Below are 16,468 nucleotides of genomic sequence, written 5' to 3' on the forward strand. Positions count from 1 at the left end.
CCCCCCCCCCCCCCGAACCATCTCCCACCCTCCCCTACAGTCCCTGCTCCCGGAGTCCCTGGCGCGGAGCCTGTCGCCGGGCCCAGAATACCAGCGGCAGCTCGTGGCCGCACAGGCGCAGCTGCAGAGCGGCCCTGCCGAGCTCCAGGCTGACCTTCTGCAGAGTCAGGCCCGGCTGGCAGAGCTGGAGGCCCAGGTGAAGGACAGAGGCGCCCTGGGCTGGGGGGGCAAGGCTGTGACGGGCAGGTCTCCCTCCCAGGGCTGGAAGGCTTCCCCAGGTGGCGCAGGGAGCCCACCTCCCCCTCTCCTGCCATCTCCAGGTGCGGAGGCTGGAGCTGGAGCGGGCCCAGCACCAGCTGTTGCTCGAGAGCTTGCAGCAGCGGCACCAGGCCGACCTGGAGCTCATCGAGAGTGCTCACAGGTACCCGCTGCTCCTCCTGCGCCGGCTTCCCAAGCCTCAGGGCCGGCCGTAGCCGACGTGCTCCGAGAGGCTCTTTGAGTGTCCGCCCTCACCCTCTGAGCCCCACAGCTGTGTGTTTTGTTGGCAGAAGCCGTGTAAAGGTGCTAGAAACATCGTACCAGCAAAGGGAAGAGCGGCTGCGGAGGGAGCACGAGGAGCTGTCAGCCCGGTATCTGTCGCACTGCCAAGAAGCCGAGCAGGCCCGCGCCGAGCTCGCAGCCCAGTACCAGCGGCGCTTGGCGGCCGCCATGCAAGAGAAGGACCAGGAGATGGAGCGGCTCCGGGAGCTGCAGAGGTGAGCACAAGGCCCAGGGTGGGCAGGCAGGGGGAGCTGGCTTCGAGGATGGCCAGAGGAAGTCCATTCCCCGGAGACCCCAAGCTGTGGCTCAGCAGCTGAGGCTTGACCCCTTCCCTTCCACGTGAGGACCAAGGCCAGGCACACTGACCCATCACCCCCTTTGAGTGGAGGGCCCACCACTTTTCCAGCGGTGGGTCAGGGGTCCCTGCAGGGCCTGAGGGGTCGTGGTAGCAGCAGGCAACCCGAGGACCTAGCTCAGCACAGGTCAAGCCCCTCGCCTGCTGGTGCTCTCGAGTCTGGTGACTAGATGGACCCCGGAAGAGGTTTGCAGTCTTGTGCCTGGTGTGTCCATCCGGTTGCCTTTCTAGATGAGAACAAAACTAAGAAAAGGTACATGAGGGAGCTGGTTGATGTGGGCAGAGCAGGGTTTTCAACACTTCTTGGATTGGCCAGACAAGGAAAGGCTACCCACACGCCTATCTTTTCTCCTGTATGAAGTGTCCTTTGCTAAGTAACAGAAGGAGTCTCCCATTAGAGGGGATGTGGCATTGAGGCCCCAAGACATGTAAGGATAAGGAGCGAAGGAGGCAGAGGCCGTGCCTGGAGGAGCAGGGGAGGACGTGTACGAGGAGGAAAGATGCCAGGAGCACTGACTGCCGAGCCCTCTGGTGCAGCTCGGCGCGCGTGCTCACCACCCAGCCCCCCACTCCCCCTCAGGGCCTCCATCCTGGAGATGCGCCAGGACCACGAGGAACAGCTGCAGCGGCTGAAGGTGCTGAAGGACCAAGAAATTGACGCGGTCACCAGCGCCACCTCCCACACGCGGTGGGTGCGCCATCTGAGCCCTGCTCGCTCATGGGGCAGGGCTGGGGCCCGGGGCCGGGCTGACCCAGTCCGCCCCCTGCCCCAGGTCCCTGAACGGCATCATCGAGCAGATGGAGAAGTTCTCCAGCAGCCTGCACGAGCTGTCCTCCCGCGTGGAGGCCTCGCACCTCACCACCACCCAGGAGCGGGAGCTGGGGCTCCGGCAGCACGACCAGCAGCTCCGAGGTACCACCGGGTGGGCCACAGGTCCCCCCCCGCACCCAGATCCCGCTGGGATGGCGGGCAGGTGCTGAGCGCCCTGTGGCCCCCCAGCACTGCAGGAGAGGCTGGGCCAGCAGCGGCGGGACATGGAGGAGGAGAGGAGCCACCTCCAGGAGGTCATTGGGAAGATGGAGGCGCGCCTGAACGAGCAGAGCAGGCTGCTGGAGCAGGTGGGCTGCCCTCCCACTGGCAGGGCCTGTGTCCCCAGCACCCCAGGGATGCTGCCAGCGCTCCCCTTCCTGCCCTTCCTGCCCACCTCACCCAGGTCCATCACGTTCATCCGTCCACTGAAGCCTGTGCCCCCTGAGCTCTAAGAGGCGCATTTTTGAACCCCTGCATATCTTTTATATAGAAGAGCAAGCTTGATTCTCTAAAAAAATACCTTTTCTTTTCTTTGTGCCAGGTTTTAACATGATACATTATACTAAAAAAGTTAAAATATAGTTAGGAATACAGAAGAAAATCAAAATTACCCACTAGCCAGAGATAGCCCCTAGACTCACCAACATTAGATATAGGTGTGTTTGTGTCGTGAACCATATGTATTCAGTTCTCATCTGGTACCTTTCTTAAGCCCCTGTCTTGGGCCAGGCACGGTCAAGTTCCTAAGCTTCTGCTCATATGGCCCTGGTCCCCTGGCGTACACCGTGTCCCACCTACCGTGGCAAGTTGACTGCATTGTGGACGGAGACAGGCAGGCAGAGTGCAGCAGCTGGCATTTCGGGGAGCAGGGCTGTGGCTGTTCTTCGGCCCTGTGGAGTGGCCCCCGTGCCTCTGGGTCGTTCCGGAGCCTCTAGGCCTTGGTGCAGTTCGTTCCAGCGGCTAGGCCCCGGCAGCCCTGCTCGGCACCTCTCCTTCCGTACCTCTCTGGAGGTGTTTGTGACATAGCGTGGGAGAGGTGGGTGGGGGTTGCACAGCTCCCTGGGCGCAGTCAGGCCTGATGGGTGGGCGGAGGGGACAGGCAGAGTGTCCAGGGAACGCGTGTCCTCAGCCCTCACCTGGCCCCCAGGAGCGATGGCGGGTGACTGCCGAGCAGTCCAAGGCGGAGTCCTCGCAGCGCGCTCTGGAAGAGCAGAGGAAGGTCATGGTCCAGCAGATCTCCATGGAGCGGGAGGAGCTGGAGAAGGCCAAGGTGAGTGCAGCCACGCCACGTACAGCTGTGACCCCTGCCCTAAGTGTAAGGATGCTCACCCCGTGGCCTGGCCCCCTTGTCCCAGAGCGCCTTGCTGGAGGAGCAGAAGTCCGTCATGCACAAGTGTGGGGAGGAGCGGCGGCGCCTCGCGGCCGAGTGGGCCGAGTTCTATGCACAGCAGAAGCTGAGTAAGGAGCGGGCCGAGCGCGAGGCAGAGAGGGCGCTGCAGATGGACAGCCAGCGGGAGGGCACCCTCGTCAGCCTGGCCAAGGTAGGGCCCGGGGCCTCCAGGGCAGCCCGGAGCTCAGCAACCCTGCCGTTTCCTTCCCCGGCCCTCACTCCTCCAGCGGGGTACATCCGCTAGCAGAGAGCCTAGAGACAGCAAGAACGTGGACATGAAAATAACAATCGTAATAATCTCTTCCTTTGATTGACCTAGGTGCTTTATACACATTCTCTGCTTCAGTCGTCATCACGTCCCCCTGACTTAACTATTCGAGAAATGAGGAGGCTGGGGTTCAGAAAAGTTGAGCCCCAGGGTGAGGGGCAGCCCTGAGGCTTGGCCCCAGGCCTCTGACGGATCCTTGGACCCCTTGCCCTCCTGCCTCCCCCAGAGTCAGGGTGGGTCGGAGCCATGGAAACAAGGGGGGGGGTAGTTTGCTCCAGAGGGGGGGAATGCAGCCAAGGCCTTGCCGTCTCCAGGAGCAAGCCGAGCTAAAGATCAGGGCCAGTGAGCTCCGAGCCAAGGAGGAGCAGCTGGCGGCCGAGAGGGAGGCCCTGGAGCGGGAGCGACAGGAGCTGCAGCTGGAGAAGGAGAGGGTCAGCGCCGCTGCCCTGCGCACCAGGCTCCGTGCCCAGGAGGTGGAGAGCATGAGCCAGGTGACCGGCAGCTGGGCTCCGGGGGGCGTGGCTGGGCACCCACGCAGCCCGCCCCGCTGACCCCCGGCCTCCCCGCAGGTGGCCTCCGAGAAGTTCGAGGAGGGGCAGCGGGCGCTGCGCGAGGCCTGGCAGGTGCAGCAGGAGCAGCAGGCTAGGCTGCAGCTGGTACAGCGGCAGCAGGAGCGGCTCCGGGAGCAGGAGCAGCGCGTGCAGCAGGCAAGGCTCCGCCCCGCTCCGGTCGCGCCCGCAACCCCCCCAATCTCCCACCCTCACAGCCATGTCCTTCTCTCTGGGGCTGGGCACAGGAGCATCTGAGTCTGGCCCAGCAGAGGCTGCGGCTGGGCCACGTCCCACAGGACCTGCCCTCCAGCCCCGTGGCCCTGCTCCCCATGACCCAGGGGCCAGCAGCCGCCAGCCTGAGTGGTGAGTAGCTTCCAAAGGACACGACCTGGGCTGAGCGGGAGCGCTGGGGGGCAGCGCCAGCAACGCTTCCCTCCACTGTAGTTAGGGGCGGGTTAAAGTCCGTTGCTAGTCCCTTGTCATGCAAGCAATGTGTGCGGTAGGGAAAACTAAGAGATAAGAGGAAAGCTGCTTTGTAAAAGGTTACCCTCAACCTCACTCTCAAGAGAGAAGCACCTTTAACATTTTGGTGTCTAGCATTCTACACTGTGCGTGTGTTTAAAAAAAAAAAAATTGAGATCATCTCAATTGTTTTCTACCTTGATTTCTTTCATTCGGAAACATACATATGGAACGTGATTTCCTATCAGTAATTAAACATTTAACCATAATTCTTAATCAGCATTGTCCATTATGTTCCATGTTTTTATTGATTCCCTACTGAGTGGTTTTTGTCACTAAGAAACATCTCAGTGGATGTGTTTGTATATACATCTCTGCACCTTTGCCTGATTATTTCCTATGAATAAATTCCCAGAATTGAACTTGCCAGGTTAGGTCCCATGAGCATTTTCAAAGGCTTCTGAGAGTCAGTGGCAGCGCCCAGAAGGTTGGCCCGGTTGCTCCCACCCACAGTGGGGAAGGGCCCCAGGGATCGAGCTGTGGCTGTTCTGCTGTCCCCCCTATGCCACAGCCCCTGACCTCCTCCTCGACCTTTTCAGCCATTGTGGCCCCTGCACCCAGCACGCCCCAGCGCGGCCAGCCGCCCACCGGCCTGGGCGCCTCGCACCTGCACGCCAGGCTGGTGCTGCTGAAGCACACGGCTGAGCAGGTGAGTGTCCCGAGCGGAAGGCGGCCCCGGCCTGAGCCACTCACTCCCCCCGGGCCCAGGGCTCCTCTGTTCACACTGGTGGGAGGCAGGAAGGAACATACCCTGGCCCCAAGGAGGGCCAAGCACCCCCTACCCCCGAAAAATAGTGCACAGTGCCCACTGAGCATCTCTGAGACGCGTCCTCCGGGCCTGGTTCTGTGGGACGCAGCTTGCGTCCATCATCTTAGCTGAACCTCACGGTAACCCTGTGATCGGAACAATAGGAGCTCTCACTTATGGAGCGTTTCCTGCGTGCCAGGCTCCGTGCTGAAAGCTGTATGTGCAGTGCGAGGCTCTCCCCACCCCCCCAGCCCTACAGGCAGGTAATGTTATTATTATCCTCGGTTTAGAGACAGGCGTACTGAGGTGAAGTCATGTGCCGACAAGGGGCCTCTCCATGACTGAGACCTGCTCGGTCTCACTTCCGTGCCCCCACCGCCCCTGCCGCATCCCAGAGCCAGGGAGTTAAGTGGAGAGAGGGCCGCCGAGTGAGGACTGGCTCCACCTTGCTCTCAGCTCACCTGTGAGCCAGCGTCCCTGTTCAGAGTGGTTATAGGAGGGAGCCAGGGCGGGGACTGCTCACCCAGCTCTGCCTTTCAGGACCGTGACTTCTTGGAGAATGAACAGTTCTTTCTGGAAACCCTGAAGAAAGCCTCCTACAATATGACATCCCATTCAACCTGAAGGGCGCCAGAGGCCTCCAGCCCTGGAAGTCTGTCCCACCGCCCCCCTGGCTGCCGGCTCCGGCTCCGAGGCCGGAGTGCCCAGGGCCTGATTACAGCTCCTCCTCGGGACAGGGTGTGAGCACATTCTCTCTGCATGCTCCAGCCTCTGGGGCTTGGGGAACAGTGGCCTCTGGGGAGATGTGATGCCGAGGGTGTCTCAGCCCACGACCCTGCCAGCCACAGCCTCGGTTCTTCTCCCCCAGACTTCCAGCTCAGATCCAAGGGCTCACTGGGCTCTGTGGACCCCTCCCCTCCTCAGCAGGCAGATGGTTGGGGGCTAGTGTCACCTGGGCCTCTTCTGAGGCAGGGGAGTCTTCTTGAGAGATGCCACGGGCAGCCTCCTGCCCTCCCTGTCTGAGAGGCCAACAGAGACAGTGCGGGCTCTCCTCCCTAACTGGGCCATAGAGTCAGAGCACGTGTTTCGAAGCGCCTTCTGTCCTCCCGACCGCGGAGGTGGGCGGTGTTGAGGGGGCAGGGAAGGTGCTGTGCCCAGCCAGGTTTTACCTCGAAGTCTTGATGTGCTCTCAGGTTGGCTGGCACAAAGTCCCTGCCTCGTTCCCAGCTGCCTGAGTCACTGACGAACGCTGTCCCTTCTTATAATTAGGGCTTCCCAGAGGCAGGACTGGGCGTGACAGTGGGGTATGGTGAGGGACCCGTAGAGAGGCCTCTCTGTCCTGTTCACCTGCTACCAAACCACCACAGGTGGGAGAGAGGCCTCTCTGTCCTGTTCACCTGCTACCAAACCAGCACAGGTGGGAGCGAAGACAAGGGAGCGGGGCCCCTGCCACAGCTGGGAGGGTAGAGAGCGCCGGGGACCCCCACAGGGCCTTACCCAGGCTGCCGGCCCTGGGAGGGCGCCTTTGCCCTTCTCCCTGCAGGGGCGCCAGAATGGGGGTAGCAGCTTAGCAGTGGTCCCAGCAGATCCGAGGAGGGATAGACACCACTAACATAACCACGGTCACTCCTGAAGCGGCTTCCCTCAGCCAGTGACTGGCTACCTTCCACTGGAGGACAAAGGGTGAAGGGGTATCAGAACAGCCTTCAGAAGGATCTTCATTTACCAGCAATTTCCAGCCTTCATCTTGGACCCATTAAATTGCTCTATTCTTTATGACTGGATTGTTAGAATTTGCCATGACTCCTGGGAGTTTATACTTCGTTCTTAGAAGTGTTCCCTCTGTAGCACTGTTCCTTGCCATAAAGCTGGCTGGCACTGGCACCTTCCTGAATCTATACATTCACTGGCTGCCTCACGACGAGGAGAAGAGTGTGCCGATCAGCCCTACCTCACACAGGAAGGGACAGGGGCTCAGGGAGATTAAATTATCTGCCCAAGGTGACAGCAAATAGCAGAGCCTTCTCCTTGGGCAGATTCCAAAGCCCCGGGGTCTCAGCCACCTCATTCCACTGACTCCTAGAAGAGCGTGCTGCACAGTGCTGTTGTGGAGTACGAGCTCTCCAGGCTGCTGCTCGGGTTCGTGCCTGCACTGAGGAGGGAAGCATCGGTGTCCCATTAGAAACCTCATGAAGCTTGGAACTCGGTCCTTCTCTCCACAGACACCTAAACGAGTTGCCACCTGTGTGAAGAGCTGCAGGGCTGTAAGCACGGGCACAGCCTGGGAGCAGCTGGCATTGACTTAGTCCCCTGACAGACGGAATCACCCAGCAGGGAGACCCACAGGGGCGAGCTTGGCCTTCAAGACAAAGAGAAATGAGTGTAGAATGAGGAAGCAGGTCTGTATGGCCTCGTTTATCTTCAGGGCAGTGGGTACGTACTCACTGTTTTAAATTGTGAGACTACATTTGTCCTTTTTTTTTTAAGATTTTATTTATTTAGGGGTGCCTGGGTGGGCTCAGTCGTTAAGCATCTGCCTTCGGCTCAGGGCATGATCTAGGCATTCCTCTGCTGGGAGCCTGCTTCTTCCTCTCCCACTCCCCCTGCTTGTGTTCCCTCTCTCGCTGACTGTCTCTCTCTGTCAAATAAATAAAATCTTTTTTTAAAAAAGTTTTATTTATTAGAGAGAGAGCATGAACTGGGGGGAGGGGCAAAGGGAGAGGGAGAAGCAGACATCCTGCTGAGCAGTGACCCGGATGATGGGCTCCATTCAAGGACCCTCAGATCATAACCTAAGCTGAAGGCAAATGCCCAACCGAGAGCCACCCAGGTGCCCTATATTTGCGCTTTAGAAACTGCACGGTGGCTGTGGAGTGAACACACTGGAGGGGACGGGCTTGGAGACTGCTTGCAGTGGTGCGGGGGAGACTGAGGACAGCACTACCTGGTGTGGCAGTGAGGGATCATGAAAAAGTGACCCCACTGGACCTGATGCCTGACTTGGAGGGTCAGGAAGGAAGACGTGTGAAGGATCCCCAGGTTTCTGGCTTGGGCAACTGGGTGCTGTCACTTGAAACAGCCACGTAGAGATGCTCCACTGCCCTTGGGTTGTAATACTTTACTCAGTGCCTGTAACTGCTCCGTATCACTGCCCCTGGCATTAAGGTGCGGAGGCAGCTTGCTTCTCCCCTTCCATCAACTTTTACCCCAGGTCACAGACAGCAGAGGGCCACACAGCTGTGTACCTGCTGGTCCTTTTCCCAGGGCTGGGGGCGGGGGGGGGGGTGGCGGCACATTACTTCCACTTCAGGACTCATCCGTGTTTGTTATTTGCCTCTAGTTGATACATGTGGGAATCCGTGCTACGCCTTTCAAACAGTTAAATTCCAAGTGAGCCCATTCTTGGAGCGTTCTAGGACCGTGAGAGAACAAGTGTTTCTTAAAAGTAAGGACTGTCGGAGAAAACCAAGCCAGCGGGGGTCATCGGCTAGCATGCCGCTTGCCGCTGTGCCCCGAGATCCTCGGTGTCCGCTGCAGAGGGGCAGGCCGCGGTGTATGCCGCCTCCTGGTGGTCGACAGCGGCCAGGGGCCCGACCGCCCACAGCTCCGCCGCCGGCCACCGGGCACTTCCGGAGACCGCCGCCCCCGCCCGACGGGAGGAAGCAGCTCGTGCCTCCCAGGAAGGAGGGATCTGGAGCCCGGGTGGGGGCGTGGCTCGCAGGACGCGAGCCCGGGGGCGGGGCTTGGCGGGGCGCTCAGGCGCTGCTCCGGCCACCTCTGCGGGTGGGAAAGATGGCGGCGCCCTGGTGGCGAGCTACGCTGTATGGAAGTCGGAGGTGGCGGGGCTTCAGCACCTCTGGTGAGGGTTCTGAGGTGGGGGGCTCTTGGAGGTCCCCGTATAGCCCGAGCCCGGGGGCTCGAGACAGCGTCTGCCCCTGGCCTCACGTCCCGCTGTCTGCCCGCAGCCACCCTCGGCCGCCGAACCGCCCCTCTGGGGCCGATGCCCAACGAGGACATCGATGTGACCAACCTGGAGCGGCTGGAGAAATACCGCAGCTTCGACCGCTACCGGCGCCGGGCGGAGCAGGAGGCGCGGAAACCGCACTGGTGGCGGACCTACCGGGAGCACTTCGTGGAGGAGTCAGGTCCGGAGCGGGCGCTGTGGGCCCCGGCCTCGCGACCAGGGGGCGGGGGGGCAGCCGGCTTCCTCCCCGAGCACTAGCGGAGGGGGCCTGTCAGCGCCCACGTGCGCACCGTGGGCCGTTTAGTCCCACCAGGATTTTTCACACCTTTGGTTCTTCTACTTGGAAAATTCCCTTCCCCCGCTGTTAAGAGTTCCATCTTATACTCCTAAAATCCTTTCCAGACTTCTCCCCACCCTCCCATTCCGTGTTAGAAAGTCCATTTGTGCTCCTAAAATCCCGTGTGTAGCCCTGGCCACACCCTATCCTGACTTTCTTTTCACTGGCCCTCTCCCTGGAGTGGGATCCCTAAGGACTGGGATCTTGCCTGCCTTGACCGCTATTTGATCCTTGCACCCGCGTAGTGCTTGGCACATAGGTGTGCAGCTCTTTCCTGAATGAGATTGAAAGCTCTAGGCAAAGTGACCCGGGGATCCTGCCCTTGAGCGACCTACTTCCTGTGTACATCCTTTTGGAAAGCATTTAGGGAGGCAGTTTTATGATGGTTGAAGACACAGGGATAGAATCCACATTACTGATTTAAACCCAAGTCAGCTTCTTAGGAGTTGATGCTGGCAGGCCAGGTCCAGGGACCTAGAGAAGGATCCTTGATGCACGCAGGATAAAAATCAAACTTGAGCCAGCAGAAGGTGAAAGCAGAGTTTATGGAAGGTATAGAAAGAGTGCAGGTACAGACAGTGTGTTTGGGAGATTCGGAAAGGAGGGAGTCTCCTCTTTGCTTGGGGCTTGGGGTTTTTTTCTTGAGGATTGTGGTCTGGTGCACATGACCTCTCAGGCATCCAGGAACCAGTTAGAACAAAGATAAGGGCGCAAGTGTTATTCCTTGGAGCCAGGGTGTCTTGGCATTGAGATGTCTGGAGCTGGTGGTCTGGAACACACATACTGTGGCTTTGTGCGGTCATTCTCACCTGGTCCTTCCTTAGATGTTATCTGTTCTTTTTTTTTTTTTTTAAGACTTTATTTATTTATTTGAGAGAGAGCATAAGCAGAGGAGAGGGGCAAAGGGAGAGGGAGAAGCAGACTTCTTGCTGAGCAGGGAGCCCAGGACCCCAGGATCATGACCTCAGACCCTTAACTGACTGAGCCACCCAGGCGCCCCTAGATGATATTTCTTCTAAAGAAATCATTAATTCCTTGTTCTTACAAGAGGTATTAAGAGGCATCTGTAAAGTGGGGCTGTGGGTCCTAGCAAAAACAGAAACAGGAAGGGGTGTGTGGCTGGCTCGGTTGGCAGAACATGCACCTCTTGATTTCAGGGTTGTGAGTTCAAGCCGCATGTTGGGCATGGAGTTTACTTAAAAAAAGAAGCAGGAAAAGGAGCAAAAAGCGTATTTTTATGGAGTCCTTCAGTTTCCCTGTCTCAGAGTGACTTGCCTGAATTTCAGTTTCCTCAGTGTAAAATAACTGTGTCTGTCACGAAATTGTTGTATTAAAGGCTGCAGTCCATTGGATTTTTTTTAGACAAATGCATCTTTGATGAGGGTTCAACGCATCTTACTTATTGTTAGCGTCTAATGTAAATGGAAAAAGTATTGGATCAAAAATCTTCCTGGGCCTTGTTACTCAAAGTGTGTTCTGAGACTAGCAGCACAGGCATTACCTAGGAGCTTGTTAGGAATGCAGAATCTCAGGCCCCACACTGACCTGCTGATTCAGAATCTGAATTTTAACAAATTTCCCAGGTGACTTGTATGGTGAGTCCATTAAAGTATGAGAAATGCTTCTTTTAAGTCTTTATAGCTTCAGCTAATTCTACCAAGGACTCACATGGATGTCCATGGCCAGGTGTGAACAGGCTTGAAGGTCATCCCAACCATAATTGAGATGATCGTCTATCCACCTGTATTTGACCTAGACGGTGTGACTTGGTTTAGGGATCAGAAAATGCAATCTCAAGTCGAATCCAGTTTGCTTAACAGTTGGACCCTGTCTGGGTTTGTGAAGCAGACTGCACAGTAGGGTTTAGTTTTGTGAATTAAAGGGTAAGCTTTACCAGCAGAACTTGGGCAAGTGAGAGGACTAGGTAGGGACTGGCAGCTTGATCCCACTTTCTCCAACATATCTTCCCTCCCCAGATCCCAAAGACAAGATTGACATTGGGCTGCCACCACCCAAGGTCTGCCGGGCCCACCAGCTGCTGGAGCGAAAACGTGTCCTCCGGGAGCTGCGTGCCAACTCAGAGGAGGAGCGAGCTGCCCGCCTCCGCACAGGTAAGCCCTCTCAGGGGAGCCCCCCCCCCCATGTCCCTGCCCCCACCCTGCATCCTAACCGGCATCATTCCTTACCAGCACGCATCCCGCTGGAGGCTGTGCGGGCCGAGTGGGAGAAGACCTGTGGCCCCTACCACAAGCAGCGCCTGGCTGAGTACTATGGCCTCTATCGAGACCTGTTCCGTGGCGCCACCTTCGTGCCCCGAGTCCCCCTGCATGTGGCCTATGCTGTGGGTGACGATGACTTGGTGCCCGTGTACCACGGCAATGAGGTCACTCCAACGGAGGTAACTGCTCACTTGTGCCCCTCCCCGCACTGCATGTACAGACACACTCCACCACGGGACCACACACAGCTCCTTTTTGAAAGCTCTTACAGAGGTGGTTTTTATGGTGGTTAAGGGCGTAAGCATGGTACCTGTGTAGGCTGGTTTGGGGTTCGTTCTCCATCTCCCCCTTTTGGTTTCCTGGTAAACAACACCATGGTAATTACAAAGGAAGGACTATAAGATGAAAGAAAAAGAAGCTCCATCTTGACATACTCCTGCCACTAGCCCCTGTCATCAGAGTCCTCCTAGCCCGTCCATTGATGTGAGGGCCACCTTGTGGTTCAGATAGCGAGCTGGCCAGGCACCTCTGCAGGGTTCCTTCTATAAGCTTCTCTTTGCTGACCTGCCCCTCAAAGGACCGTCAAGCACATTTGGATCAGAGTGGGCTCTCCCTTCTCCAAAGCTCCCTCAGACTCCTGCCCGCCAGAAGGTCTGTTTACCTGGGGGTGACACCTTCCCTGTTGTCTCCCCACCAGGCTGCGCAGGCCCCAGAGGTGACCTATGAGGCAGACAAGGGCTCCATGTGGACACTGCTGCTCACCAACTTGGGTAGGTGTCTGGGGAGCTGGGGCGGGGCCCGGCGGGAAGGGCAGCGGGGCCGGCAGTTAGTGGGGTCTGTTTGTGTGCAGATGGACACCTGCTGGAGCCGGATGCTGAATACGTCCACTGGCTGGTGTGAGTACCTGGGCTGGGGGAAAGGGTCAGAGGCATGTGAGGAGGCCCTGGTATCCTGGAAAGAACTCCACCGTGGATTCACTGTGAACTTTGGATTATTAACCTCCCACCCCGGGGAGTGGCCCCTCACCTCTGCTTCCTGATGCTGTCAAGAGCTCTGTGATCCACTGGCTGAAGACAGGTCCAGAAGAAAAAGCAGGCAGTAGGCCTTGGCTGTTCCCACAGGCCTCTTGGTCTCCCTGAACTCATTTCCTCATCTGTAAATCTAGGTTGATGCCACCCCATGCCTTAGCCACGCTGAGGGGCTCTGTGACAGTCAGATGGGAAAAGGATGGTGAGAGGCCTCTGGCAGCTGTGACTGCCCAAGCTGTGCTGCATTTGTTTTCTCAGTGGCCTTGGGCTGTGGCGCCAGGGTGGCAGAGGTCAGGCAGCTGACCCCAGCTGTAGGACTTCTGGATCATTGGGGCTAGTGACTGGGAGGCTGGTTTCTATCATCTTTAGATCTTTAGTCAGCTGCAGTTACCAGTCTGTGCAGCAGGACCTTCTGGGGAGTTCTATGTGGGGCAGGTACAGTGGCCATCCTGGTGTCGGGTTGGGCAAACGCTCCCTGACAAACCCTACGGCCTTCAGGAACCAGATGCAGCCCAGAGGTGGTGTGGCTCTCTAGCCTGAATGGCCATGGTGGCTCCGCCGACTCCCCACGGCCTAGTAAATGGGCTGCTAGACATCACTTTCTCCCTGACCATCTCTAGGACCCCTGCCCCCAGCCTCTGAGCCCCTCCTGTTCCCTTCCCCAGCCTCTGAGCCCCTCCTGTCCGAGGGTTTGCAGAGGGGTGCCTCCTGCGTAACTGTTGGATGAAGACCATTTTAGGGTGTGTCCTCCCAGGGGATGCATCCCTCTCTAGGGAGTATGCAGATGGCAGTGCTGCCGCTGCCGCCTTCCTTGATAATTCATGGATACTCTTCCTCCCGCCAGAACCAACATCCCAGGCAACAGCGTGGCTGAAGGACAGGAGACTTGTCCCTACCTGCCCCCATTCCCTGCCCGAGGCTCTGGCTTCCACCGCTTTGCCTTCCTGCTCTTCAAGCAGGATAAGCCGATTGACTTCTCTGGGGACACCCGGCCCTCACCCTGGTAATCTGCGCCCCACCCCCCACCCCCCATACACATTCCCTCTCCCCTCTTATGCCACATTCCCCGGAATGTTCTGTCCTGCTCAGTTCTCCTGTCTCAACTTAGGCTTGAGATGGGCAGGAAGGTAGTTGTGCTAGGTAGATCCTAAGCGGCTTCTCAGGATTGCTTGTGGGGCTAGAGGAGGGGTGTGGGGCTCTGATGCCCTATTCCCTGCTCTTAAGTGCTCCCCATCTTCTTATAGCTACCAGCTTGCCCAGCGGACCTTCCACACTTTTGATTTCTACAAGAAGCACCAGGAAGCCATGACACCAGCTGGCCTGGCCTTTTTCCAGTGCCGCTGGGATGATTCGGTCACCCACATCTTCCACCAGCTTCTGGGTAAGGCCAGAGTGGGCTGGGGGCAGGGCAGGGGCGGCTGGCCCGAGCTCACAGACCTCTTCTGACCTACCAGGGAGAAGTGCCACTGGGAGGCATGCCACTCTTGGGTGGGCTGGCTAGGCAGTCCCAGGCTAACAGATGAGGGAAAGGGGGCTCAGTCCAGCATCAGTCCACACCCATACCCCCTCTTCCTGCAGACATGCAGGAGCCCGTGTTTGAATTTGTGCGGCCACCCTCTTACCACCCCAAGCAGAAGCGCTTCCCCCACCGGCAGCCCCTGCGCTACCTGGACCGGTACAGGGACAGTCACGAACCCACCTATGGCATCTACTAAGTGGCCAGAGTGCTACCCACCTCAGAAAGTGAACCGGGCCTCTCAGGCTCCACCAGCAGGAGCAATAAAGACACAGCTCCACTGGTCCGGGCTGTGGGCTTCTAGGCCCTGCCTGAGGCAGTCCCTTTGTGGTCCTCCCAGCAAGCCCAGGGTTTGAGAATGAAAAGAGCTCTCTGAGGGTGGTGGCAGGGGTAGAAGATGTGAATAAAGATGATTTTTGCTGTAGCTGGTCTGGGTCTGTGTTCTGGGAGCGCTCCAACCCCACGATGGATCTGTAATCCTTCATGGATGGAAAGAGAACTGCCTTCTGCCTCGGGAGGTGACCCCCTCCACTCTGCCTCTGAAGGGTGTCGGGCCCTGAGATCAAGTGTCGAGACGGGTCCAGAAGAAAGGCAGTGGGACTTGGCTGCTTGCATAGATCTCTTGAAAGAGCGTTGCCAGCTCTGAGCATTGGCCCCTTGCTGGATATTCACAGCATGGTTGGTGGCAGGCTCCTGGCAATGGGCTGGGGTGCTCTGAATGAGAAGCAGGTCTGAGACCTCTGGGCCCAGGAAGCCCCTCTACCCTTGCTGGGTGGTTAGAGTATTATTTCTCGTCTCTGTGTAGCCAGTCAAGAGAAGACCTTCCTCTCCCAGGAAGAGGAGCTTCCCGTATTATTACAACAAAGAAGACCGAATGTTGCATTGCAGTGAGAGGGTACTCTGTCTCAAAATTAGGCCAGGTTGGTTAGAAAAACAAGGAGAACTAACCCTCCATCAACTCACTTTGGCCAGCACACTGGCCCATGGCAGGTGGGTTAGAGTAAGGACCCTTCCCCTCTGCTAATCCTCTATAAAAAGTGAGGTTCCAGGGGTACCTGCGTGGCTCAGTTGGTTGTGTCTGCCTTTGGCTCAGGTCATGATCCTGGGGTCCTGGGATCAAGCCCTGCATTGGGCTCCCTGCTTTGCGGGGAGTCTGCTTTTCCCTCTCCCTCTGACACTTCCCCGCCCCTTGTGTGCTCTCTCTCTCTGCTCTCTCTTTCAAATAAATAAATAAAATCTTAAAAAAAAAAAAAAAAAAAGAGTTTCACGAAGAGCTCCCACCTGCAAACAAGGAACTGCCCAGCAGGGGGCGCACACGGAGAGTGGATTCGAAAAGCAGTTGAATCGTTGCTTTGGGTTTCCACTAAAGTGGGGTTATGAAAAAAAACACTGTCGATTGGTCTCTGTGTTGGTGACCAGAAATTTCCACCTCACTGTTTACTTTAAAAGCACCAAAATTTGGCGTAGCTTAGAGAAAGGAGACACCCCAATCTGGCAAATGCCTGAAACAGCTCAAGGAAAAGGGCAGCAGAGAATCTTCTGGCAGGAGATCCTATAAGGAGCATGAGCTGTGTGCCCAGTGCTCTTACTGACCGGCGCAACCTCGTGCAGTCTCATTTAATCACCAAAACTGCTGGGAAATAGCTGCTGTTGTCCAGGTTTACAGATGAGGGGCCCAGAAGGGGTTCCGCGGGGGCCCTCAGCCAGGAAGAGGCTCCGAGGCCCAACGGGTTTCCCAAAGGTTCTGCACCCTGGAGGCGGGGGGCCGCTCCCCTACACAGGAGCTGCTTAACGAGGGTTTGGGGAAAAGGTACGGAACTCCCTGGGTGGGACCACCGAGAACCAGACCCCAACTCCCATCCTGGGGCGGCGTTTGGCAGCAAGGGTGGCTCGGAGCCTGCTCAGGGGGGAGAAGGTGGGAGCAGCGAGGGCCCACGTACTCTTGGTGGGGGAGGCAAGACCCGCTCTGCTACAGCTAGCCCGGCACTCGCTCCTCCCCGTCCCCACCGCGCCTCGTACCTCCCACCCTCTCTCGGAGGCCTCGCCCCCGCCCCGCGCCTCACCGCCCGCACCCCCGGAGGGCCCGCCCCTCACCGCCCCGCCCATTCCTGTAGGCCCCGCCCCCGAGCCGCGCCCCGCACCGCCCATTTTCGGAGGTACCGCCCTCCTGCGCCGCCGCCGCCGCCGCCGCCGCCGCCGCCGCCGCCGCCGCCGCCGCC

The 16,468-nt window shown here is 58.1% G+C and overlaps 2 protein-coding genes across 3 annotated transcripts in view; both read left to right on the plus strand.

Annotated features, from left to right (window-relative positions):
• The window catches only part of FBF1 (Fas binding factor 1), a 20,696-nt gene extending 13,727 nt beyond the window's left edge, over positions 1 to 6,969 (plus strand). Inside the window, exons 17-29 of the mRNA XM_040640204.1 lie at positions 41 to 196; positions 321 to 421; positions 549 to 755; positions 1,476 to 1,583; positions 1,669 to 1,808; positions 1,896 to 2,014; positions 2,854 to 2,976; positions 3,062 to 3,247; positions 3,679 to 3,855; positions 3,934 to 4,071; positions 4,161 to 4,278; positions 4,977 to 5,086; positions 5,726 to 6,969. Of these exons, the coding sequence (XP_040496138.1) occupies positions 41 to 196; positions 321 to 421; positions 549 to 755; positions 1,476 to 1,583; positions 1,669 to 1,808; positions 1,896 to 2,014; positions 2,854 to 2,976; positions 3,062 to 3,247; positions 3,679 to 3,855; positions 3,934 to 4,071; positions 4,161 to 4,278; positions 4,977 to 5,086; positions 5,726 to 5,809 (1,767 nt within the window). The 3' untranslated portion in view covers positions 5,810 to 6,969. The remainder of the gene's footprint in view (positions 1 to 40; positions 197 to 320; positions 422 to 548; positions 756 to 1,475; positions 1,584 to 1,668; positions 1,809 to 1,895; positions 2,015 to 2,853; positions 2,977 to 3,061; positions 3,248 to 3,678; positions 3,856 to 3,933; positions 4,072 to 4,160; positions 4,279 to 4,976; positions 5,087 to 5,725) is intronic.
• Positions 6,970 to 8,885: 1,916 nt separating this feature from the next.
• MRPL38 (mitochondrial ribosomal protein L38) lies at positions 8,886 to 14,673 on the plus strand. 2 transcript variants are annotated; one of them, XM_040640205.1, is made up of 9 exons: positions 8,886 to 9,044; positions 9,151 to 9,330; positions 11,463 to 11,597; positions 11,676 to 11,884; positions 12,403 to 12,475; positions 12,556 to 12,601; positions 13,578 to 13,736; positions 13,978 to 14,114; positions 14,312 to 14,673. In XM_040640205.1, exons 1-9 carry the CDS (start codon positions 8,978 to 8,980, stop codon positions 14,446 to 14,448), a joined length of 1,143 nt encoding a protein of 380 aa, XP_040496139.1. In that variant the 5' UTR covers positions 8,886 to 8,977; the 3' UTR covers positions 14,449 to 14,673. The 2 variants fall into 2 exon arrangements, with proteins under 2 accessions (XP_040496139.1, XP_040496140.1); XM_040640206.1 differs by lacking the exon at positions 13,578 to 13,736.
• The last annotated feature ends 1,795 nt before the right edge of the window (positions 14,674 to 16,468 follow it).

Source organism: Ursus maritimus, unplaced genomic scaffold (genome assembly GCF_017311325.1).
Source record: "Ursus maritimus isolate PB19 unplaced genomic scaffold, ASM1731132v1 scaffold_24, whole genome shotgun sequence".
Taxonomy (NCBI): domain Eukaryota; kingdom Metazoa; phylum Chordata; class Mammalia; order Carnivora; family Ursidae; genus Ursus; species Ursus maritimus.